Source organism: Arvicanthis niloticus, chromosome 10 (genome assembly GCF_011762505.2).
Source record: "Arvicanthis niloticus isolate mArvNil1 chromosome 10, mArvNil1.pat.X, whole genome shotgun sequence".
NCBI lineage: Eukaryota > Metazoa > Chordata > Mammalia > Rodentia > Muridae > Arvicanthis > Arvicanthis niloticus.
Window position 1 is genome coordinate 39697009 of NC_047667.1, and position 27174 is coordinate 39724182.

The following is a 27174-nucleotide window of genomic DNA, read 5'->3' on the forward strand; positions in this document are numbered from 1 at the left end:
ATTTGTAAATTATAATCACATAAAATATAAAATCTATTGTTTGAGCCTTACTAAAGCAAACATTTCTCTGTGATAGAATCTGAGTCTGTCTCTATAAATGAATCAGTGCTGACATGAACTTCTCTGCTAAGAAATATGCTACCTGGCTAGCATGGGTTGATAAAATGACATTTAAACCAAATTCCTATTTTTGGTATTATTAAGATGGCACCAGGGATCTGCTATGGCCATTTTGGCAGCACTCTCAAAAGCCTAAATAGGTCTCCTGATGAATACTGAGGGTGGGCACTGGGTATGTGTTTACATGAGTCTGTGTGAGCTTAGGAACCATTGACATCTTGAACTTAAGTCATTTACCAATGTGCAACTTGTGTCCTGTTAATTTTCTATGTACCCACTATGGCAGTACTGGTTCACAACTTAGAGCTGAACACGGGAAGTTAGACTAAATATGTCTGACTGACTGAAAACTTCCCAACTGTGAGGGCTGTTAAGGAGGGAGAAGAGAAGAACTGGCCCCGGAGTGCAGGACCTTTTGGCTGTGCTGTTATTGAACTAACCTTTTCCCTGACCTTGCCCTTCTCTTTTCCTAGTTCATAGATGTCGACAACTTCCTGACTAATCCACAGACCCTGAACCTAATGATTGCGGAAAACAAAACCATCGTGGCGCCCATGCTGGAGTCCCGGGGTCTCTACTCTAACTTCTGGTGCGGCATCACACCTCAGGCAAGTCTTTTGATTAGCTAACAGAGGCTGTGAGTGTTGAGAGGGCAGAGCTGTGTGAACAGTAATCCGCTCTTTCTCATCTCCTCTTTAGACATATGTGTCATTGAAGCAAGCACTTTCAAGAAAGGAGGTAAATCCACATCAAAGACCACAGCCCAGTAGGAATAATTATCAACAAAACATTGTAAAGAGCTTAGTGCTAGATGTTTCTTTTTTTTTTTTTTTTTTTTTTTTTTTTTTTTTTTTTTTTTTTTTTTTTTTTTTTTGGTTTTTCGAGACAGGATTTCTCTGTTTAGCCTTGGCTGTCCTGGAACTCACTTGGTAGACCAGGTTGGCCTCGAACTCAGAAATCCGCCTACCTCTGCCTCCCAAGTGCTGGGATTAAAGGCGTGCGGCACCACTGCCCGGCGTGCTAGATGTTTCAAGTAACCACTAAAGTATAATAGAGTTTCTATCCCTTTAATCCAGTTCAGGGATTAATTAATTTTTTGCCACTAAAATATCAACATAAGAACACATTAGAAAAAAAGTACAAAAAAGTATTTTAAAAAGTTGAACAGCCAAAAATATTCACCCCACCATTATTCCAGAAACTTGCATTTCTTTAATGACTGTGTCATCACCAAAGGCTATCTGTAATTTACTCAAACTGCCTCTTACTTTGAACATTCAAATTGTTTACAACCATTTTTAACAATTATAATTACCATATTATCGGTGCACAATTTTTGCATCTATCCATGATTTTCTTAAGATAATTCCTTGGATCAGTTGCTAGTTATTAGTTATTAGTCTTAGATACTGTTCTACTGCTATGAGGGAACACCATGACCGAGGCAACTTTTTAAAGAAAGCATTTAATTAAGTGCTTGCTTATAGTTTCGGAGGGTTAGTACATGGTTATCATAGGAAGGAGCGTGGTACCAGGCAGGCATGGTGCTGGAACAGTAGCTGAGAATTCATATGATCCACACACTGAAGGAGGAGAAAGGAGAGAGAAGAGAGAAGGGGGTGGGGATTGGGCATAGCTTAGGCTTTTGAAACCTTAAAGCCCACCCCTAGTGGCACGCCTTCTCCAATAGGCCACACCTAATCCTTCCCTGGCAGTTCCACTAACTAGGGACTCAACATATTAAAATGAGCTTATGGAGGCCATTCTTATTCAAACCACCAGAGTAATGGGATCACTGGGTCAAAATTTATCCTGATGGTCTTTGATAAAACATCAACAAATTTATTTCCATGGAGTTTTGTTGACTGAAACTGACATAGAAGCTTGCTTTTCCAAAAAAAAAAAAAATTGAAGTTAAAAATGTGAATTTCTACCGCTTCTTTTTCTGTAGTAAAATCTTAAATTTTAGATATCTATTGCAGTAAATGCCAATGACTGTTTTATTTCAATTCTTAGTAAATTTGACACATGAATTAAACTGACCAATAAAATATATCACTATAAGACAAAAATGTAATAAAGGAAAAATGTATTCTGATGGCTCTGTCTCTCTTTTTATGTTTGGTTAGGATTTTGATGAGGAATAAGGCCAGTGTATGATGGATACTTAATCATTGGCTTTTGCAGAGGGAACCTTAATTGGTAGGGTATTCTAATTTTTATGATTTAAATAAATAATTTCATACAAAGAGCTATAATGTAGCCACTTGATGAGCTGGTTATTAAAAATGCATAGTAGATCAGGCATGACCCAATACTTAGGCTGGAGGCAGGAGGATGAGAGGTCCAGAGTATAGGGCTGAGGAAGTGGCTTCATGTTTTCTGTATGTGCACTGGACCTGCCCATGTCAAAAAAGCCAGGCATGATCCCATGTGTGCCTACGACCCCAGTGCTGTTGGGAGTGGAGTTAGTAGGATCATTGAGATAACCTGCCTTAAAAGAATGAAGAGGAGAATGAGGGAGCATGATACCTGTTAAGGGAAGTATCGGCTCAGAACCACCAAGACCAAGTTCTCAGCACAGATGAAATTTATTCGCCTCAGACGGACAGAGAGCAAGAAAAAGAGACAAAGACCGGAGATAGAGGATGAGGGAGAAGGAGAAGGTAACAAGGAAGAAGGAGGAGGAGGGGTGTATGTCTTAGAAGACAAAAGACTTTCTCTGGATAAAGAGGAGACAGACATGGCCTATAAATGACAGTTTATAAAGGTCAAATGGAAAACTCTGTATTAGATGGTGTGTTTAATTTTATTTGGGCATGTAAATTAGGTGAACCAAAGGGAGATTTTGATTGTTGGACTTTTATACTTTGATAGCTGGACCTTGGGTGTCAGCCTCAGGAGGAGGAAGTAGCCAAATAAGGGAGTAGACCTTGGTAGCTAGCTTGAGGAATGCAATCTAATGGTTTTTATCAAGGCAGAGGGAAAGGGAGGGAGGCAAGGCCTGCCAGAGCCATGCCTTGCCACACTTGAGTTGTCCAAAGTCCCTTCAATACTTAATGTCCTCCTGCCCTCCATATGTGTTCATGGGTACATGCACATTTCCAAACACATTTGCATCATGCACATAACCAGACACATGTTGCATGACAAGACTTTTCCTGGGCAGATGCTACACATATGCCTACTCACCTCAGATATGCAGCACATGACAGACAACGTACAAATACTGCCAAAGCCCAGCTTGGTGAACCATAAGTTTCACCAGGATTTCTTACAGGAATTTAGGTGAGGGATTAGTTACAGGAACAAAGGTGACTAAAAGAGAGCTGTGTCACCAAAGCCTACCCCAGCATGGGTCAACTCACAAAAGCTGGGAACCTGTAGCACTCTGCACAGCCTGCAAGCTGCTCAACAGGTTAGAGAGTGCCTCTGCCAAATGACTCAGTTGATCTAAACCACATCTTCCAGGCAGCTTGGTGGGGGGCAGTTCTGCTTCTCCCAGGAAGCTGGTTTAGTCTCAAAATCCCCTTTGCAGCCTGCCTTGTCTTCTGAGAGAATTCTTTGCAGCTCAGCTAGTCCTAGAAAAATTATTGCTTACTCTGGCATGGAGATACCTAGTGAATCTGATCAGTTTCAGGGACTTCCTGAAGATATTTTTAATTGTTTACCTTTCAGCTTAAGAAGCTTCCCTGCAGGATAGAATATTTCAATCTCAAGGGAAACTAATACATCACACACACACACACACACACACACACACACAGAAGCATACATACAGAGAAAGACAGACACACAGAGAGAGAGACAGACACAGAGAGATTGATTCGAGGCCAGAGAGTACAATGGTGCATGTTTATAAATCCCAGAATCTGGGAAGTAGAGGAAGAGGGTCAGTAACTCATGTTCATTCTCAATTGCTTAAGGAAGTCAGAGCATGGGCTACATAAAATTTGTCCCAATCAGAACAGAAACAGAAAACAAGAGTTCAAGGCTAGTTTAAACTACATTGTAAAGCCTTGTCCCAAAAAACAAGTTCTCACCAGAACAGTGTTAACATGATTTTTGCTTTTACACATTTGAATTTACCAACATCTCAAATGGCTTGCCAAACCGAGAATGCAATAACCAGTGGCCCCAACACAGCGCTAGACCAGAGATTCCTTATTGGGGTTATATATCTTTGTCCTAAGAGCTTTTAAATGGTTCTTACCATCTACCTGACTTTGAGGAGGTGACACATTGATATGTAGAAGTTTATCCATTTCTTTGTAGAAAACATTATATTAAGTAAGAATAAACTCTCCATTAACCATCTGCAATGTTCTACTCGGCAGGGCAACTTGGGGCTCACTGTTGGTGAGTTCTGCTTTGCCACCAGCAACAAGGGTGGGAGAAGGTTATCCTGTTCACCGCAGCCTGCAAGTTTCTGTTCCTTATTAAAAGCAAGTAGGAGAAATGTGCTCACTTATTTTGCAGAGCAAAACTCAATTCTGTGCAACTTGGGCCAATTATAACCTTCCTCATCTGGTTTTGGCTTTCTTTCATTCCAGTCCATTTTCAACTTGGAAAGGAACAAGTGGCTGGTGACTTCATAAGCTCAAGGCAGGCCTACTCTCCAGATCCTTTAAACATAACCAAAACAAAGTAAACTTGGCATGGTGCAGTTAATGAGCAGGACTTATTACCAATAAACTTTAGCTCTCCTGGAAGAATGAAACAACTCTATTGTGTCTGCCTCTCTTTATGAAGCACATTGATTCTCTTTTTCTCTCTGCTTCCTTTCCTACCATCCTCTCTCCCAGGATACTAAATGATTCATCGTCCACCTAAATTTTCCAAGTTTCTCATCCTGACACCATTACTCCTAACAGTATTGACTTCAGTCTGTAGTAAACTTCTTGAAGAATGCCCCCCCACACACACACCCACTAAAGAACTCTCATAGTCTGAAGCATCAGCAGAAGCCAATGCTCTAAGATCTCATAGCTAGCAGATAGTGAATCTAAGGTGAATTAAGATGAATCTAAGATACTGTCTTAGTTATGGTTTTACTGCTGTGAGGAGATACCATGACCAAGACAACTCTTATAAGGACAACATTTAATTGGGCCTGGCTTACCCTTTGAGAGGTTCAGTCCATTATGATCAAGGCAGGAAGATTGCAGCATCCAGGCAGGCATGGTGCAGGAGGAGCTGAGAGTTCTACAGCTTTATTTGAAGGCTGCTAGCAGAATACTGACTTCCAAGCAGCTGGGATGAGGGTCTTAAATTAAAGCCCACACCCACAGTGACACACCTACTCCAAGAAGGTCACACACACTCCAACAGGGCCACACCTTCTAATAGTGCCACTCTCTGGGCCAAGCATATACAAACCATCACAGACTCAAATCTTCCAAGTCCCAGTTTTTGGTCCTTATCCTAGGGGGGAGGGGTGTTTGAGTTAGTTTAAGTCAGCTGAAACTGTTCCATACCCTGAAAGGTATATCACAGAAGTAGACAAAGGTGCGGTGCCTGGTGCTTGGTGCCAACATCACAATCAGAAACACACCATAAAGGAGTAGGCATGCTTAAACACTTAGAACCTTGAGTATCCAGTGAACATTGTGTGCCTCGCAGTAGTCTTGTGTAACTTTCCAGTTGTCCCCTGAGTCTGCATCTCCTACAGTATGTTTTTTAAAATGCCTTTAAAAGCTTTTACATGCTCTAAAGAATATTGGAATTTTTTCATGGTCTTTATGCCTGGAACCGCTGGAGTAGAGGCCCTCTACAACATTCTACACCCTACATGGGCTATATCACTTATTAACTCTCTGTCACTTATTATCTCAATCACAGCTGAGGCTCCGTGATTATTAGTTGAATGGACAACCAAGTTTGGATGGAAAACAAGTAGAGGCACACCAGTGTTACTGAGAACCACAAAATGGTTAATAGATTAAACTGTGCTCTCACACCGGAGGATGTGTTAAAGTGGGGCTAGGGGTCCCCAAAAAGTGCAGAGCACACTGAAAAAAAAAAGACCCGGATGTATATGTGAAAATAATGTATGTTTCACAAATGTTAACCAAGTGTCATTTCAATGCTACCCAACACTGGTTGACGCTGTCTTGATGCTAGACGTTACCCTAAGTACTTCATAGCTCCACCTTACTTAATTATATGAGAAAAACCTCTGGGGTAGATAATATTGTCTGTTCCTGTTTCAGAGCTCAGGAAAGAGACATGCCAAGGTCAGGTCAGGTGAGACACCTATAAACAATAAGGAACTGAGGAAAGGCTTGAACTCAGAGGGCCTGAACCAGAACATGTGTCCATACTTGCCTGCTCTGGCCCCTCCTTGTTAATATTAGTCCTTCATGTTTAATCATAAATCACTATCTACTATACTTTGTGAATGTATTAAATCAACAGAAATGAAATAAAATGGTTCCTGCTATTAAAACCCCTCTATATTTTAAGTGAAGATTAATTTCTTGAGCTCATTTAGAAATTGTAGTTCGTGATAATAAAAGTGGCAACACTGGAGATTTCCATTGCCCTGTGATGGCTTAGAGGGTCCAGACGCCTGGACGGGTGATGCCTGACACAGCCTCTCTACTTGCTCTTTTCCAGGGCTTCTACAAGAGGACCCCTGACTACCTTCAGATTAGAGAGTGGAAGAGGACAGGCTGCTTCCCCGTCCCCATGATCCATTCCACCTTCCTGATTGACCTCAGGAAAGAGGCCTCTGACAAGCTGGCTTTCTACCCCCCACACCAGGACTACACCTGGACCTTTGATGACATCATTGTTTTTGCCTTCTCCAGCAGGCAAGCAGGTACTGTTTGTGTTCAGCTGTGGGCTGCCATAGAAACACTGCAAAAGACATGCTTCTGTGTCCTGTGCATATTTTAAAACACACCAATCTCAATTTCTGTTAGAGTCAATGAATTGTTTGTAGTCACCATGCCAGAATCCTCTGTGTTCCTGTCCCCGAGCACCAAAGACCTCAAGAGCCGGGGCTGGCAGCCACACAGGACTCCAGTCCTGTTTGATGAGAATCTAAGCTAATGAAAAAGACAAGGATAACAGGGGCCTTGAAAATCTCACTAACTCTCTAGTATTGTTGCTAACTGCAAGAATCCTGTTATTAAATTGAAACCTAGAACAACACTGGTAAAATTCCAGGCTTCACAAATCAAACTGTCTCTTCTCAGAAATAATCTGTGCCACTGTAGTGGCTCCGTCCCACAGTTCTTAACAGCTCAGATATTATTCTGCACTACCATTCCATAATTCAAGAGGCATTACCCTTAGTTGTAGGATCCAAGATAGCTCACCACACAGGATACACCATCCATCCAGGTAGACACTGGGTTGTAGGCCTCTGCCCCTGTCATAGTCTAGTCCCGTCCAGAAGTTGAACTCGGCATTTCTATGTATGTCTTCTTAGTCAGAGCTTAGCAAGAGGTCTTTTCCTAACTGGGAGGGCTCAGGATGTCATTGGTATTCTGTGCAGTCATAAAACCCAACTCTCTCACACTTGAGAATGGATATCGGAGGTAATCAGCAGTCTCAGCCTCCATCTCTGTGGAAAGAGAGGCAAAATCAGACATAGGTGCCTGGTGAGTCACTAGAAAACCGTTGCCACTGGAGTTTGTGGGCTTCTTGACAAACCCACATCAATAGGGAGGAAAAGGGTTTGGTTTGGTTTGGTTTGGTTTGGTTTTCCTTTTTTTCTCTCTTTCCTTCCTCCCATTCCCTCAGAGAGGACTAATTCACAGAAACAGGTCAGAAAGACTCATGACGTTACTAAGACAAACTCTCTTAAGTACATCGGGCCCTCCTGTCAGTCCTTGGGACTTTGTGCATCACATCATTTGTCCTCTAACAAAATGGGTTTAGAAACCAAGAAGATGGTGAAATATGGGTACGTAAGCTGCGGTGAAAATGACTTTGCAAAGCTCCCTGACAGCTGGGAAAGTTGCTAGAAGACAAGAATATTGATACCAAACCCGAGCTGTGACATGCACATAAAGTCACAGATGCCCCACTCACTGGTGTGTGTACTTTTGAAAAGCAGGAGAATGTTTTGTAGAAATGGTGAGGCTGGTTTCCATGTTTGGTAGACCAATTTAGACTGTTTAGTCAGACATAGGCATTTAGAGGCCTTACGCTAAGGCAAGGGCAGGCGCTCCTCATATGGCCTGGAAGTTGGCACGAAGGCCCTTGTGTCCATGCTAATCGAAGCTGCTGCTTGAAGTGTGATTTGCTGTGGCATCTCCAGGGTCAGAAACAGAGACAGGGCCTTCCTGTTCCAGCAAGTTCTGCCAAGCCTTTGCTTTAGATTCTGAAAAAAGGACGTTCCAAGAAACTAGGCTGTTGGTGATTATGCGATGGTCGGTGCCTAACAGAGATCTCCTTTGTGCCCATTGCACAAGGCATCTTTGTGACGCAGGAATTAAATGATGATCTATCTATTTTAAACTAACACACAGGTGTTAGGTCTGAGAGACAGATGCAGGCTATGCTGGAACTTTTCGTCTTTGCTGTTTACATGGCCTGTTCACCACAAATTTATGCACTATTTGTCAGGCTTCCCAGACATATTTGTGAGACATTAAAAGCAGATATAGATGCCCAAGGCTGTTAGCAAATCATCTGAGGGAAACAAGAGGCGGAAAAGGAAGGAGAGGCCCTATAATTATGCCCAGCATTATGTTAGAGTCTATATGTGTTGGGAAGTTTAGATCCTTAGCTGGGAAACAATAAGTTTTGAGAGCTATGAACACCAAGGGCCAGAGTCGCAGTGCTGATTGCAAACGGGGAAGAGAGAACGGCTGAAGGCTACTGCCTGGCAGCTGAGTGTCCTGAGGTTACAGCTCACTGATGTTTTCAAGAGAAGTATAAATGGATCACTTAGCCCGTGGCATATCTCGAGGCTTTTTCTTTCTTCCTTGGGTCCAAAGACAAGCACGTGACTCTACCTTGACAGAGTCTCGGGTAAAAAATAGCTGCAATTCTTTGCTTTTCACGGTTCCCAAGTTCTCTGGATGTGAATTATCCATCAGAACATCATTTTTTACAATGTGCCAGAAGAATCAAGTTGTCCCTCTGTGTGAGGCAGGACCTTGGGATCACAAACCTTAACGCTACATCTCAGATCATAGACTTTGGCAGACGTGAATGATGAGATAGTGCATTCCAAAGGTTTGGGTGAGCTGATCTAACTGGAACAGAGAGCAGATAGAAGAGTCTCTGTGGCAATAATGAAGACGAGGGCAAAAATTCACCTCCCATGTAGCTAGTAACAATGGTTCTGTATCATAGCCACAGGAGCCCTCTTCTGCACTAGCCAGGCATCTTGCAAATAATTCATCCACTGCAAACCAAATAAGAAATGTGAGTGGTGGGCAGGAAGATCTGCCTCTGTGTCACTTGTGCTGGTCATAAGTGCTTCCCAGGATAGGGATGGCAGTCCCAGGATCTAATGGCCTTGAGACCAAGCTGTAAGCTCTAGGTGGAGAGAGAAGTTGGAACTGGCCCTCGGGGACAAAGATCTGGTGCTAATGACTTACTATGTGGCCCAGTCCCAGCCCATGTCTGATGTCTCCTATTTATCAGTCTTTGTGATTCACTTGTACGTGAGCTCAGGAAAGCATGTGGTGCCTTCATTAGGAAAACAAAGTATTTCCCTTGTAACACTTGCCTCTCCTTCCCAGAGATCCACCAGAAACTGTTACTACAAGATATTCATTCTCAGAGACTTGATGTAATTATCAGTGCACTCCCTATTTTTATCACATTATCTATATACACAGTTGAAAGAGTCCAGTGACCTAAGATTTATTAAAATGAACACTCCCAATGTATCACTCCCGAAGATGGGTACAGAAGCATTGTATTAGTATCTTTGTTTCTAAGTAGCATGCACTCCTCTTTTCTTTCATGCTTTCTTTTCTTCTGACTTATATTTCCCCTTCAAAACTAACTCTTCATTACAGAAGATAGTAAGAGACCACTTCCCTTGGCCTTCTGTGTGAAAATACATTCTTCCTTTCACCTTGTCCTCTTGATGTAATTTAATATGCTGGGTGTTAGGGGTGAATAAGTAGTTTAGTAATTAAGAAGATGTGGTGTTCCTGCAGAAGATGTGGGTTTGTTTCCCAGCACCCACATGGTGATTCACAACTGTGAACCTTTAGTTCTAAGAAGTCTGATGTCATCTTCTCCTTGAGCACCAGGCACACATGTGGTACATGGACATACATATGGGCACTCACAAGTACACACAAATAAGAATAATTAAATGTTTTTAAAAGATCTTCAGGTTTTTATTATAATCACATGATCCTAAAACACCAAGAACATTTTTATACACTATAAATTTTTTCCCTTTATCAAATTTAGTAATTCTGTGTGTGTGTGTGTGTGTGTGTGTGTGTGTGTGTGTGTGTGTGTATGAAATGGAGATCACTAATACAATTGAAAGCTAATTATTCATTTCCTCTTAGAGTATTCAGAATTATCCGCTGTCCTCTTTTGCATGTTAGATGATTCCAAGATGTCTGTCTTGAAATCTTCTGAGGCACTCTAATCTCTGAGGTTCACAGCCATCGACTTGAGACTAAGTTTGCTTCTGTTGTACATCACCTTTCTTGCGTCTTGAGTCTTTCTTGTGCATGGTGATCTTTCTCCTTCTCCCTCTTACTCTCCTCCTCCTCCTCCTCCTTGTCTTTCTCTTCATCATGCAGTAACTTCCTGAGAAAGTGTGATGGAAGGTAAATGTTTCACGGACTTGCATTTCACATCTGGAAATGCCTTTCTTGTACCTGCTCACCTGATGGATAGTTTGGCTAAGTATCATATCGCCTTTTAGTGGAAGCCTTGGGAAGTTAAATAATGGGGGGAGGGGTGTCTAAGTAGCATAGAGAGACAACATAAACATTGCCTTTTTCTTCCATGTTATTAGTACAACTTCATTAAAAAGTCACATTCTTGTTTGCATCCCCAGAAGTAGTCATGTCAGCAAATAGCACAGCTAGTGAGTTCACTTAAACAAGTCAGAGGAGGTGACAGCACCTGGAGAGACCAACCAGGATTAGTAAAGATGGAGGACAAAGGCCCCTTTCTCCCCTTGTTCTTCTCTGCTAATGCCCTAAGACAGCTTCGCTTGACTTGGCAGGTGTTGAAGCTCACTGCTTGAAATTTCATCTGCCCCAAATAAAGATGTCACTATGTAGATAATTTCCTCAGGAAAACATGGATGGTTGTAGTAATTATCAAACCAGAGGCTTTAGTGCACAGTCCAGAGCTTGGCAGGTTTGTCCTTGCAACTAAGAAAGCTTGGTCCGTTGTTGGGACTGTCTGAGGCCATCTTGAAGCTTCTTTCTTAGCTGTCTGGCTGAACTGAGGTGCTTTATAGTTTGCCCTGCTCAACGGTGGGCTGTGGATGCTAAGACTGACTAAAACAGAACTAAGACATCACTGGCTCTGCCACACTGTAGGCGCTTAATAAGTTTTGAGAGGAATTCTCTTTTTGTCATTATTAACTTATTCTCGAGAATTTTGTTCGTTGGTCATTCTAAATCCATGCCAGTGCAGGAAAACAATAAAACCAAGAGGAATCATGGGAAATGATATATTTCCTCTGTATCTTTTAAATATTTTGTTTTTCATGGGCTTGGCTTTAGCTTTGATAATCTGTTGGCCTTACGGGATCTTCCTGCGTGCTTTCATATCAAATATGGATTTCATTCCTTGTCCTCTTCTTATTTCCTGTGCGTGGATTAGAGTGTTCCATTCTGCTCTCTGGAATGGGAATTACTTCTTCCTGTCTGATGGCTTCATGCCTCTACAGTGCCCATTTCAGGTCACAAATGTGCTTTTGTTCTTCGGAAAGAAAAATCAATTTCCTCTGGAGTGAAGAATGGCCCAGGGTTTTTAAGAGACCCTCAATTCAGTTTCAAGTTTTTAATAAAAGAATATTGTAAAGTTCTATAGACAACTCCCCAAAGAAACCACCTCAATGTTGAATCCATGTCAGCCCCAGGGAGTCTCCCTCTCTTACTAAGAATTGTGGTTTTGATTGGTTTACTGTTCTCTCACCTCCTCAGGCATCCAGATGTACCTATGCAACAAAGAACACTATGGCTACCTGCCCATCCCTTTGAAGCCTCACCAGACGCTGCAGGAGGACATCGAGAACCTCATCCATGTGCAGATAGAAGCAATGAGTGAGTGACCCAGGAGCCAGGGCAACGTCGCCTAGCTTGTTGTCACAGTAACTAGGCCAGCCATGGCCAGCCGCCGCCAGCTATGGCCAGCCCTGGCTCTCTGCTTCTCAATCTGACATTTCATGGCCATGATTCTGTCTAGGCTGAGGCACAGACATTCATCTGCCCCTGAATTCTTAAATTTTTTTTCCATGAGATACAGATATGACAATGTCAGCTGGGCAGTGGTGGTACACACCTTTAATTCCAGCCCTCAGGAAGCAGAGGCAGGAAATCTCTGAGTTCAAGGCCAGTCTGGTCTATAAAGAAAATTTTCTAGAACATCCGGGGCTGTTCTAGAGAAAAACCCTATTTCAAAAACAAACAACAAACAAACAACAAACCCAAATATGATAAGGTCTCAGGGAGCTTCCTATTTTGGTGGGTAGCTAGATCCGTGAGTAAATATTTGTTCTACGGGGCAGTAAATGTTATAATAGTGCTATGTAAAATGAATTTAAATCTTATCTTTACTACTTTCTAATGATATGACTCTGGCCTGGGGGTGGGGGATTCGCGTATGTGTGCTTGTGCGTGTGCATGTGCTTGTGCATGTGCATGTGCGTGTGCGTGCGTGCGTGCGTGCGTGCGTGTGTGTGTGTGTGTGTGTGTGTGTTTTAACACGAGAACAGCAATTATAACTTTAACCTAACAACAGCTTATGATGTAACATATACAATGCTAAATACCTTTTGTACATTCTGTACACTCTCTCAGTAATTATCACAATAACTCCATGAAGGGGAACTATTATCACCCAAATAAAGCTGAAGAAATTCAAGTGTAGGTGAGTCTACCATGCTATTGGTGGCAGATTACATTTTGAATCAAACGTGGTACGTCCAAATCCCACGGTCTCAACCACTGTGTTGTCATTGCCACTGAGTCCAGCAGAATTTTGGAAATGTTTAATCACCAGTAGCTAAACTTACTGGAGGCCAAAGAAGAAAAGCTAATTGACCCATCAACCCTGGAGAGGGTACCAGTGGTGGCTTCCCACAGGGAATCTTTTCTGTGTCTCATCACAGTGGAGGTGAGTGAGGCTGGAGCATGTCCAGGAGCACAGGCAGAGGGACCTGTAGTGAAGCAGAGGACACTGGACTTTCCTTGAAGGGGGGGAATTTTGAAGGAATTTGAGATAAGATGTGAAGTTAGGTTGAAATTCAGATTTAGGGAGGTCGCTCTAGAAAGAGAGAATGAATGGTCATGAGCCAGCTAGGTGCTGGTCTACACCAAAGCTGAAAAGAACTCTTCGGATGTTACATGACACATTAGGCAGAGAATGGTTAGAGTCTGAAACTAAAGCAGTCGTCATAGAAATGGAAAAGAATTTTTAAAATGAAGTAACAGAAGTTAGGATGCAGATGTAAGAAGATGCAGCCAGAGTTGGCCACAGGTGAATGAGAAATGGTAGAGGTATGGAAGCATCTCCGATGGCTACGTGATGTTAGGAGTTTTAAATGGACTAAGGCTTTAAAAGCAAAAGAAAAGTTTTAAAGAGAAGCACACAACTTTATCTTCAGACCCACCAAGTTGTCTGTGAGTACCCGTTTCCCATCTTCGTCTCTTATAAATTTCCCTTGCACCATATTAGTCTCGGGACGCAGAACACATCCCACTGTCCCCCATAGTTACTGGCTGATGATTGAGTGGATGAACAGATGAGCTTAGGACAGAATGGGGGTTAACTCACTGACAGCACTTCCTTGGACCAACCCTTAGGGCTCTCTCTCTGTCTCTCTGTCTCTCTGTCTCTCTGTCTCTGTCTCTGTCTCTCTCTCTCTCTGTATGTGTGTGTGTGTATGTGTGTGTGTGTGTGTATGTGTGTGTGTGTATGTGTGTGTGTGTGTGTGTGTGTGTGTGTGTGTGTGTGTATCTGTCTGTCTGTGTATGTGTCTGTGTGTTTATGGATGTGTGCACATGTGTATACAGGTATGGCTGAATGTGCACATGTGGAAGGAGAAGACAAACCGCCATCTTCTTCTATCACTCTCCACCTTATTGAACCTGGAGTTCACAGATTGGCTGAGCTGCCTGACCAGTGAGTGGCTCAGGGAATCTACCTGTCTATGCAGCTCTCCCCACCAACCCTGGGTTACAAGCTTGCACTATCTCACCCCTGGGCATTTATCTGGGTTCTAGGATTCGAACTCACGTTCTCATGCTTACATTGCAAGCCCTTTATCCCCTGAGCCATCACCCCAACAGCGTGTATGTGCTGTTTCTGTCTCTTTTTACATGCCTCAGGCCCGAGGGACAAGGTTGTTATTTTGTTGCCTTGTATCTCAAATACCTCACATAGTGCTCGGCATATGGTTGGGAGCAAAGAAGTGTTTCCTGAATGTATGATCAAAATGAATTAATAAGTGAATGGAGACTTATTGACAAGAGCACTGAACCTGGACCCCAAAGAGTCATCTTGAACCCAGGTTTTGTCACCTATGAGGAGAGAATCACCTCAGTTTTATTTTTGTTCTTTCTTTGTAAAGTGAAGATAACTAACTTTGAAGAACCAAGAGTAAAATATATACATATATATATGTGTGTATATACATATGTGTGTGTATTTGTGTGTGTATATGTGTGTATACATATAAATATATATATAGTCAGCTTCATAAAATAATAAAGTGTGAGAATTACATATACACATACATAATGAAGTGTGGCAATTATATTTACATATATAATGAAGTATGACAGTTATATATTACATACATAATAAATTTCATAAAATAATAGTGTGACAATTATAAATATATATAAGCAGCTTTATAAAACATGAATTAAAGTGTGACAATTATTATGACTCCACCTAGCTCTTCATGAAAATGTTAACCTGTATTATTGCCATCACATGGCTTACAGCCTTGACTCCCAAGCAGATGGCAACTCACAGAGTGACCGACCAGACCTTGTGCTCACCTGTTTTCTTTCACATGCCTGAGCATGGGAAAAGTTCTCCAACGCGTGGTCAATAGAGATCTTTTTTTTTTTTTTTTTTTTGGTTTTTCAAGACAGGGTTTCTCTGTGTAGCCCTGGTCATCCTGGAACTCACTCTGTAGACCAGGCTGGCCTCGAACTCAGAAATCCGCCTGTCTCTGCCTCCCAAGTGCTGGGATTAAAGGCGTGCGCCACTACCGCCCGGCTGTCAATAGAGATCTTAATGATTATAGTTTACAAATATGCACAGCCCCTTGTCTAGCCAGGTAGACTTCATCTGAGAAGAGCTTGTGAGTTCTGCCTCTCACTCTGCTTATCCCACACATGGCCACTCAAGCAACATATGTATGGCATTTGATTTAATCCTTGCATTTATTGTTTCTGATAATAACTCTGTTAAGTGTTCCCATCTTCAACTTTACGGTACAGGACATAATTGAAATACGAAGCCGATTGGAAAGGCACAGGCCATTCAGTGAGTCTAAAATTAAACTCGCGGAATTTTCTCGCAGACCTCTCCTTTGGTCTCAATGATTTGCTCCATTAAAGAAAAAAGGTTGATGCTTATAGTGCAAAAATGTGAACTGAAGTCCCATGTACGAAGGATAACATGCTGGTAACGATGAAATCATAGCTATAAACTTTCTAAATAGAGGAGAATGAGATATTAAACTACCCAATATCTGGATTTCCATAGGCAGTAGGAATTAGCTACTTAGCAGCGCTGCTGGGAAATAATGATTGAAGCATTAGAACATGTCATTTTTAGTGAGGAGATGTGGGATGCAAACTTGGGATCTATGTCAGTTCACAAAGGTATTAGGAAGTCAAAGCGTTTTATAGCCGACCCTCAATTTTTAGAGGATCACAGTTTAATTGTGGAGTCAGAACTAATATTTAAAAGACACGAATGATACAGTGCGCTGTGCACTGAGCAGATGCGAAGGCAACAGTACTTTAGACCACAGACAGGCTGCTGTGGTCTGTGTGCTCACACCCAGCCCTGAGGCTTCCTCAGCTGATGTTGGATGGAAGTGAGAAGCTCAAACCACAGGGCTGATACAGTCAGGACACCACAGGATGAGGAAAGAGACAAGCAGACAAATGACTTCCATCCTGAAGCAAGAGGGCTAAAATGTTAGGAGAAGATAAAGTTTCAGAGGTTGAAGTGGCTTGAATGAAGTGGTCTTTAATTGGACAATTCAGATGAAATAGAATATCCATGCTAAAGAAACAATGAAGGTTTTAATAAATAATAAAAAAAAAGGATCAGGCTATATAAACTCAGCACACACACTGTACATAATTTTCCATAATAATGAATTACAGCAATGGAGAAACCAAGCAAAGCCTTGCCACCGTGAATTTATACTTTGACATAGATATAGGTAATATATTAAGGAAGCAGTTCCATGGATCTTTTTTGGAGGATGAATTTCAAGCAAGAAGAACAATAAAGACCACTAGAGAGGAGAAACCTTGGGAGTGGTCCAGGGCCAGAGGCCAACATGGTGAGGAGCAAGGAGCTGGATACAAGGAGATGAAGTCACGGATGAATGCAGAACACACTGGCCATGGCGAGGAATTTGGATTTTATCCTAAGAGCAGCGTGAACTTATAAGGTGGTGTGATGTGATTTATGTGTTTTAAAAGATCACTCAAGCTGTGGTATGGGTATTAGAGTACAAGGAATTAATACATAGCTCATGTTAAGAGATGTTAGTGGTTGAGATTTGAGCTGTAGCAAGAAGGTAATGAGAAACAGACAGGCTTAAGGTGCATTTTAATGGCAGAGCCCATTGTACTTATAGGAGCTTGGAGGCAGCCCATGAAGCAACGGGGAAATTAAGAATGACACTAGCATTTCAGTCCATTCAACTTATTGAGTCAAAAAAGGCTTCACTCCATCATGTATACTTGAAGTATTTATCTCAAGTCTGAACAGAGGCCAAGAAATAAGTGGATCTATGAATCTATGGGTTTAGGAAAAAGATTCCATGGAAAAAGAATTTAAGACTCATAACACCAAAAGGATATTTGAAGCCAAAAAAAAAAAAAAAAAAACAAAAAAAAAAAAAAAAAAAAAAAAAAAAAAAAACAATGTGACCTCATGTAGTAAAACAAAAGAGGATAGATTCCCCAGAGTAGACTAAAAGCCAGAAAGCTGGGAAGCAAAAGAAAATTGTGTTTTGAGAAAGTGCCAAATGATGTTAGGAAGTGAAGTAAAACAAGGGCGAAGAAATGGTGCCCAGTAGTGTCGGGCTAGAACTCGGTACCACCTGCGACGGCTCATGCCTGTAATCCTCTCACTTAGGAGGCTGAGGGAGCAGCCTTGAGAGTTTCAGGCCAACCTGCGCTTCATAGAAAGTTCCAGAGTAGTCTAGAGTACAGAGTCCCATCAAGAGAGGACGGGAGGAAGAGAGAGCTCTCTTACCAGTTTTGGTAAGAAGTACTTTAATGCAATGATAGGAACACAAGCTGATTAGAATGGCCCAAAGAGAAGAGAAAATGGACCTTTGATGGGGAATAAGGATATGGGAAGAACTGCTGAGAGTGATTTGTTTTATTTGTATCTGTTTTTTGACTTGGTTTCTTAGTGTTGTTCATTTGCCTAAGTTAAGAGCCCTACAGTGTGTCTGTGTGCTGATGGGAAGGATCTCAGATAAAGGGGAACTTGATAGTTTGGGACAGAAGGTATCTGTAAGACTGAAATTCTTGGGAAAACAGTAGTTATCATAGGCTAGGAAAATAGTGTATAACAGTAGTTCTCAACCTGTGGGTTATGACCTGTTGGGGGGTTGTATATCAGATATCTTGCTTGATAGATATTTACATTAAGATTCATAAGAGTAGAAAACTATAGTTATGAAGTAGCAATGGAATAGTTTTATAGCTGGGGACCACCATGGCATGATCCCCAACATAGAACTGGGTCTCAACATTAGGAAAGTTGAAAACCACTTCTCTAACGGTTGTGTTCAGTAGAAACAAGAATTGTGTCCCTTTATAAGTAGAAAAGCAGAAATGTGCATGTGGTTGGCTTTGGAGGTTTGGGAGAGGGCAAAAAATCTAATTGGATTCTGCATATTTTCTTGGACTTGGGAAATTTATTGGAGATTCCAGTAAAATCAGGGCATAGAACAGATCTCTGAAACACTGGGAAGTGAATTTACTGTTGGAGCCATGTCTGATGGGGTCACTTGCCAATTTGGTATTATGATTTGTCACTTTGAAGTGACTCACGTGATGAATTTGTATGGTTGTCTCCTGCCATAGTCTTTTGGATACTGAGTGAGTGCTCAGTTGGGTATAACCAGCATTAGGATCTTATAAAACAAATGTCAAATGGTAGAAAATTAAGAATGTCTACAAGGGAATGGCTAGGATGGTAAGGGAGGTAAGGAGTTTGAACAGAGTAGACATGAGTCATAACACTGAGATATATGGAGAATTTGGACATGTGCTTCCTGTGAGAGAAGATTGGCAGGAGGCTGAATCTTGTTAAGGTGATTGTTAGTTTCAGAAATTTCCTGAGATTTGTGAGTTGTTTGCTTCCTAAGTCCCAAGAGCCTTTCTCCTAAATAGAAACTGCCGCACAACAATCACTATCAGTTCTGTTTGTGTGACCATGGTTGTCTCTGTGTATATGTGGTATATGGATCACATGGATATGTGTGCACCTACATGTGGTATATGGATGCACATGCATATCTGTGCCCCTACATGTGGAAGCCAGAAGTTGATATTATGTGTAATTTACTGCTGTCCACAGCATCTCATACTAAAATCAGAACTTGCTGATTGGCTGAACTGACTGGAAGTCTATCTCTCGTGCTGTTTCAGGAGTTACAGATGTGCACAACTGCACTGGGTTTTACATCAGTGAATTTAGGTCTCCATGCTTGTGTAGCAAGCACTATACTAAGATATCGTCCCAGCCTCATTGGTAGTTCTTTAAGCACTTCAGCAACCAGCTCTTACTTAAAGTTTTTGTCATCTTATAGTATGAAGGGAATTCAAATTAACTCTTGAATTTATAGATTAATAAACCTCCCAGGCCTTCTCAGGTTCTTCATCAAAATTATTCCCAAGTAGAAGAGTATATAGTATATAAAGATGACTTTTTTTAAAGCACCGAAGTAACTTTTAAAAATGTGTTACTTGATACAATGTCCCGCCCACCTGAAATCATTTATTATTCTTGTACCAAGTTCTAAGATGTGAACCAGCACTTGGAGCTAAGCTGGGGTTAAAATGGGAATTTCACACACTTACAGCCACCCCTATTTAGATAGAATAAAAGTGGCCCAGACTTTGGAATTTTCAAAAGAGTAGAAAATACCATTCTTCAAGAGAAAAGATTATGTTTTGTAGGATCATACTAGGTAATAGTTATAAGTATTTACTCTGTTAATATACTGAATAGATTTGCACGCGAGTCTCACCCAAATCTTATAGTACACTGAGAGATAGATATGTGTATTATCCCAAACTTACATATAAAGAAACAGATCTTCAAGGCCTTTTAGGCTAAGGGTTGGGTTCAACGGGTCTGATTCCTGAGCCTTTTCTCAGTCATCACCCTACACTGCCACCATCATATTCTTAGAACGAATGCTAATGAAAATGGAGCAGAGATTTCCATGTGCAAATGGACAGGTGTTCTGAAGCCATTGCTCTGACCATTAGGGTCCCTGTGAAGTTGTTCAGTCCTGAGGAACTTCAGAGCATCTGTCTCCTGCCCTGATTTGTCAAGCGTGGTTCTCAGCCCTAAAGACTGGAGTGCTGGTAGAATTCTGTTTCCTGACCCTTTCTCTAATAAAGTACTCTGTTTCTTCTGTTTTCCAGTCGACCGTCCTCCAATGGAGCCTTCCCAATTTGTGTCAGTTGTCCCTAAATATCCAGACAAGATGGGATTTGATGAGGTAGGAAAGTGTCTCTCTTCTCCTCTCCTCTCCTCTCCTCTCCTCTCCTCTCCTCTCCTCTCCTCTCCTCTCCTCTCCTCTCCTCTCCTCTCCTCTCCTCTCCTCTCCTCTTCTCTCTCTCTCTCTCTCTCTCTCTCTCTCTCTCTCTCTCTCTCCCTCTCTCCCTCTCTCCCTCTCCCTCTCCCTCTTTCTCTCCCTATGTCTCTGTGTGTGCCCCTGCCCTTATGTGCACATGTGTGCGTTAATATGCACGTGTGTACAGAGACTTCTGTGTTTATGCTGGAACAGAACACAGAACATCTGTCTGAGAGCAAGGAAGCAAGTTTGGCAACTGGAAAGGCCCCGAGGACTTGAGTTTGTTGTCGTTCTGTTTTCTGGTCTTTACAAAGGAGAATCATAGAAAATTGAATCAGAAAGAATTATTTGGCAATGAATGTAAATTTGCTATATATTTTAACAAACTTTGTATTGAGGTTCAAGGGTGAGGTAGGGAAAATATATGTTTCAGGTTCTGGAGGACATTAATTTTATTCTGCTATAGTTGAATGGATGGAAACTATTCTAGAATATTCTGTTTTGTTTACTTTCTGCTTCTCTTCCATGGAAAAAGGTTGGAGGGCAGAGTTGAAAGGACTAATGAAGAGAAAAACTTGTTCTAAAATTCTGTCTTTCCACAGGCAGGAACTTTAGAGTAGTTTCTCCAGGGCCATATCTACTGTGCAGTTTTAAGTACATAAATAGCAAAGCAGAGATGGGCTTTTAGCTCAGTGGTAGAGCACTTTCTTAGAATAAGTGAAGCCCTGGAGTCAATTCCTACCATTACAAAGAAAAGGAGAGGGGAAGGGAGAGATAGAATGATACAGAAAGGGGGAGAGAGATGAAGGAGGCAGAAAGGAAGGGAGGAGGAAGAAGGGAGAGGGAGGAAGGAAAGGAAGAGGGAAGGGAAGGAGTTAAGGAAAGAAAAAAGAAGGTAAGAAGGAAGGAAGGAAAGGGAATTTCTTGGTAGCGTGTAAAACAGATGGTCGCCAGGGCCAGACTTGTGAGTCTGTGCCATGAGCGCTTCACAGCCCCTTATGTGGTTGCTGGTCAGTGCTGAGGAGTTTTGTGGTCTGGAGCTATGACCTGCCAGGAGTCCACACACTGAGACAGAATTCTTCCAGGGGTTCTGGATTTAAGTCAAGCATTGTGCTTTGAGCCCAGCATGCTTTTTGGAAGAAAATGCCTTATCACATTGGAACATTAACATCTGTGTCTCCAAATCACGTTCATCCCAAGGAGCTAATGGAACCAGGAATTGGGATCTCTGCTACAAAACGGTCTTGAAGCTAGACTTCCAAAAGTTGGAAATGGGTATTTCATGAATACCAAATAGTGATTGTGCCATTTCCACAGAAGGCGGAAAGGGGGGGAGACGAATTTGAATGTAGCAAAGTATAAATAGACCCTAGTGAGTCTATTCCTATTTACTAAAAATAGGAAATAGTTTTCAAAACTGACTGCTGCTACAAGGGTGGACTGACCAGCACCACAATGGTGGGTGCTTGCTGCGGGGGGAGGGGCTCCCACACAGCCGCCTCTGTCTGAGCACAGTTCTCCTTCCCAGAGACTCTGGCCTCTCTTCATTTTCTCGCAAAGGGAGCTCAAGTGTCTTTCAGTGTCTTTCTTTTTCCTCCTGCATCACATTTCTGTGAGGACCAGATCACAGCAAATGAAACAAAACCACGACCATCTTGCTCCGCCTAGGGCAGGACGTGGTGTTAGTTAGGCCAGCCCTAGAAAGTGAGGCAGACCTGGACTCCGCTTTCCACAGCCCAGGATAATCACCTCTCTGTCTGCAGCAGACATGGGCTGTGGAAAAGAGGTGTCAGAGGTCTTTTCCACCCTCCAATCCTGTGACCTGGTTGCTCGAGTCTGGCTGTATTTGGCACTCGGTTCTTTGCTCTGTTTACTAAGTATGAGGGAGCCGTCTATGTTTTCTCTTCATGGCTACTGAGTTTATTGCCCTTGCCCTGGCAGGGCCCAGGACTGGACTATTATTTACTAAAAGCTTCCTCGACTGGAGGCCTCTGGTTTGCAGGGGACTTTTTGGATGCTTCTCTGTTTATTTTGTTTTGTTTAGCTTTGTCTCCTTGAGTGACCTCAGATGGCTCTGTGGATGCACGGAGGATATGCCGTTTCCTTCCTGTGTCTGTAAAACCCGGCAATGGAACACAGCCCTTGACAGTTAGGATTCTAAAGACAGAGAAGATGAAGCATGAAAGAAGACAGCACATGCTTTAGGCTATGAAGTCCCAAATATACATCACACAGAAATTATGGTGGATTTTTTTTTGATTTATTAATAACCATCCAGTTAAGTAAACCAAGAGGTTATCAAATCCTGCTGAGTGCCTGCCCTGCCCAGCATCTCCGGAGATGTTGCCAGGAGCGTTCTGTTGCTCCCAGAACTCTGTTTGTGAACAGAGACGAGAATATCTTGCAAGGAGAGTTGAAAGCTCAGTGTAACTTCTGTTCTTACTAAAGCATACATTTAAAATGATAGTCAGAGTGACCACTGAGCCAAGCTCAGTGCAGTATAGTCTGGACCTCAGCCTGATTACATAATAGGATGTCTTCACGAATCTCCTAACATGAAGCCAACTTTATTATAAACCAATATGCACAAATTCTCCTATGTAGAGGGCTTGAGGGGTGGATTTGCTCAAACCTCTCCTTTTCTAGATAGCAGAGCTAACTACACAGAAGCATTAAATGCTGTCCCCAGAATCACCCAGACAGTCAGGAGGCAACGAGTGTCCTCTGCCCTGTTCTACAGGTTTCTCCTTCACTGGGACATAGATTCCTGCTGTCTGGTAATGTCTCCCAATAGTTTAATATTCAAAATCAGTTCATCAGTGCTTGCAGCCAGAGGCCCTTATTCAAATGCTAACTTATGCACTGGTAAGACAGTTGGGTGGCTAAAAGCACTTGCTGCCAAGCTATAAGACTGCCAATTGTCCCCTGACCTTCACAGTACCTACAGTAGCCATGCAGTTACACTATATACACTATATAGATAGATAGATAGATAGATAGATAGATAGATAGATAGATTGTTAGATAGATGATAGATAATAGATGATTGATTGATAGATAGATAGATAGATAGATAGATAGATAGATAGATAGATAGATAGATAGATAGATAGATAGAAAATGCTAACTCTTGGCAACAGTCTTCATGAGGCTTTAGTCGCCTAATGATGTCTATGTATTAGTATTGCCATCAACCAGGTATTTCAGGCCAAGGTGAGGGGTATGAACTGACTTGCCCCTCACTCAGAAAGCCTAAATGCACATTCTTCCTTATTCACAAGTCAGCAGGTGCCCTCTGTTGAGCACCCTAAAAAAACTCATACCCAAATCATGTTTTGTATTACTCTCTCCTCTCTCAAGGATAACAACCAGGGGAATGGTGGGCCCCTGTCTTCAATGTCTTTATCCTTTTAGGGAGTTGAAGAATCCTGGACTCACACACACACACACACACACACACACACACACACACACACATTAGTTTTTGAAGCCTGTAAAGCTTACTTAGTGGATATGAATTGTGATGATATCAAGCATAGTACTTGTTGAGTAGAGCCACAATGGACCCCATTCCTGGATGAGGAGACTGAGGCATGGAAGCAACAGGCCTTAGACAGACAGCAAGCGGCAGTATTGAACCTGAAGTACATGGATGCATTTAGTCCTTTGGCTTGATTTAGCCACTCGCAAATCACGTCTCCCCTTCCGAGCTGTGAGCGCAGTTTAATTCACCTTTGGCCTTTGTGGTGATCATTTTTTGAACTTTATTTTCTCAAGACGAGAGAGGGAATGTGTCCGTCAGTGACTATTCGGGAACAGCAGGTTAGGCTGTTGCTGATGGCTGCGTTTAGAGAGCAGCTCTGTTCCAATAAAATAGCATTCTCCCCTACCCCAAAAAGCCATGCCACAGCTTCCCACCCCTTACCCCTCTGGTCCTCACATCCGTCTTCCTAAGCTTCTGTTTTCCCGACGCTTTTCAACCAGCGTGGTTCTTTGCCCTTTTGTATCCTGCTTTAGATTTTCATGATCAACCTCAAACGCAGGAAGGACAGGCGGGACAGGATGCTGCGCACACTCTACGAACAGGAGATTGAGGTCAAGATCGTGGAGGCCGTGGATGGGAAGTGAGTCAGTCCTCTGCCCGCCCCCTTGCAGGCGTGGTTGGAGCAGGGTGGTGCCTTGTCTGACTGAGAGGGAGTCCTGGAGGGAGTGACCTCTGAGGCTCTGGCCATGGACGATAGACCTGTGAGAGAGATACACGCAGGAGCAGTGATATTTCAGCCTGGAGAGTGGGCCTGGGTCCCACTCCCCACCCAGTGACGCCTGCATCTCACACCACTAGATGTGATGGCCCAGTCTCTGGCCATTCTCAGAGTTGTGGCGGTTTCCAGCTTTCTCTCATGTCATAGAGGGAATATGTTTGCAACCATGTTCCGGTCTGAAGAAAACAAAGAAAAATAGATAAAGGTCTGTGCGTCCTGTTGTGTGAAACATCTAGATACTAGATTGACCACAGTGGCCAGTTTTCCTTGAGATATGACAGCAGAATCACACATACCTGGTACTGACTACAACCCAGGCTAGCCTTGAACTTGTAATTCTCCTGCCTCAGCCTCCAGAGTTCTGGGGTTTACAGAGTTTGTCTCAGTTTTATCTCCTACACCTTTGGTCTACGTTGAGCTAAGTGTTTTATGTGGGATACGAAGTGAAATCCCCTTCTCATCTCCATATGGTCGTCTGGCCTTCCCTGCACTGCTTATTTGAAAACTACACTTTACCTCCGAACTCTGGGAACCTTTGTCAGAAATCAGTTGACCATAAATGTTAGAGAATGCCCCTGACTTCTTAATTTCATTAAGTTAATTCATAAATCTATCCTAATGGCAGTAGCATATTGACTTAATGGCAGTAGCTTTCTGTATAAGGAAACATGAGTCCTGCACCTTTGTTAGTTATTTAGAAGACTGTTTTGCCTACCACAGGTGCCTGATGTTCTGTGAGATTTACTGTTATCCTGTCAGTTTACACATAGATTTACACACACACACACACACACACACACACACACACACACACACACACACTAGCTTGGGTGTTAATGGGAGCTTCACTGAACCTACAGGTCAGTTGAAGAAGTGCCAAGAATCATAACAAGTCACTTCACTTATTAGAGATATGTCAGTTGTTTGAATGAGGGTGTATTGCTTTTAGTTTATAAGTCTTTCGTTTATATTGTTAAATTTATTCTTCGGCATTTGTTGATGCCATGGTAATAGAATTATTTCCTTAACTTATTGTTTTTAGTATTTACTGTCAAATGTATAAAGACACTATAAATTGTTGTATACTGATCAGGTATTCTGCAGCCTTAGTTATCAATTCTAATTGTGTGGTGTGTGCATGTGCGTGTGCGTGCGTGCGTGCGTGCGTGCGTGCGTGTGTGCGTGCGTGTGTGTGTGTGTGTGTGTGTGTGTGTGTGTGTGTGTGTACACTCATTGTTTTGGTTCTTCTGTAGGCAAGATCTTGTCATTTACAATTGGGGGAAGCGGTACTTCCTCTTTTGCGATCTAGATAGCTCTTATTTCCTTGTCTTGCCTTACAGCCCTGCCTGGCTATTGCCTTGAACACAACATTCTAAGGATATGATGAGAGCTGAGATTTTTGTCTTATTCCTGATCTCAAAGAAAAAGCATTTAGGTTTTCTCTGTTAAATACTATACAAGGTGCAGTTTTATTGAGCTGATGGTGTAGACCTTTTATTGCTGTTCTCTTATCATTTTTAACATGAAAGTTGGTCAAATGCATCTGCCATTGGGATGACCACATAGCTTCTTGTCTATCAACATGGTGGATTGATTTTATAGATCTTCACAGGTTAAAGTACAGTTGTAATGCTCAGAGACAAATTCACCTGTCCTGCTGTATAATTTCCCACCTCTGTTGCTGGATGCTATTAGTATTTTCTTTAAAATTCTGCATCTATAGTAATAGGAATATTGGCCTCTAGTTTTTTTGTTTCGTTTCAGATAATACTGGCTTCATAGAATCTTTTGGGATTGGCTCCCTCCCCCCTCCTCCTCCTCCTCCTCCTCCTCCTCCTCCTCCTCCTCCTCCTCCTCCTTCTTCTTCTTCTTCCTCCTCCTCCTCCTTCTTCTTCTTCCTTCTTCTTCTTCTTCTTCTTCTTCTTCTTCTTCTTCTTCTTCTTCTTCTTCTTCTCTCTCTCTCTCTCTCTCTCTCTCAAAGGTTATTAGGATTTTTTTTATTAATTCTTCTTTAAACATCTGGCTCTGGCTCTAGGTTTTTTTCTTTGTGAAAGATTTCAGATTTCTAACTCAACCTATTTTACTTGTTTTAAACTTATTCAGAATTTCTTAAGTTTAAGTAATTTCAGTAGTTTTGCCCTTGTATAAATGTACTCATTTAATATAAGTTGTTTTAATTTTGGCAAACAAACATTTATAGTATAATTGTTTTTACTTCTATAATGTCAATAGGATACTTATCCTGTTATTCTTGACTTTAGTAATTCGTGTGTGTGTGTGTGTGTGTGTGTGTGTGTGTGTGTGTGTGTTCTGTGTTGTTTTGTGTTCTATAATGTATTTCTGTAAGACTGTTAGCTTGGATAAGGATGGTGTCCCAGAAGCAAGTCCTCAGGGAGTGCCCGTCCACCCTGTCAGTTTCAGTAGCTACTCAACCCCAGTTTTCACGACTACTCATGGTTTTGTGGGGTGACTGTTTTTCAAGGATGCTGTTGGGCCAGGAGAAAAGAATTCAACGAGGGTAAGCATGAAGCCTATCAAATAGGAAACTGAGAAGTCTTTCTCCATGTATAGAAAGGCTCTAAAGAAACA

At 42.1% G+C, this 27174-nt stretch overlaps 1 protein-coding gene across 1 annotated transcript in view; it reads left to right on the forward strand.

The window, feature by feature from the left end:
- Colgalt2 (collagen beta(1-O)galactosyltransferase 2) overlaps positions 1-27174 on the forward strand; it is a 98880-nt gene that overhangs the window by 63116 nt on the left and 8590 nt on the right. Inside the window, exons 4-8 of the mRNA XM_034512788.2 lie at positions 594-728; positions 6739-6943; positions 12222-12341; positions 20172-20248; positions 24341-24447. Coding sequence (XP_034368679.1) covers positions 594-728; positions 6739-6943; positions 12222-12341; positions 20172-20248; positions 24341-24447 — 644 coding nt within the window. The remainder of the gene's footprint in view (positions 1-593; positions 729-6738; positions 6944-12221; positions 12342-20171; positions 20249-24340; positions 24448-27174) is intronic.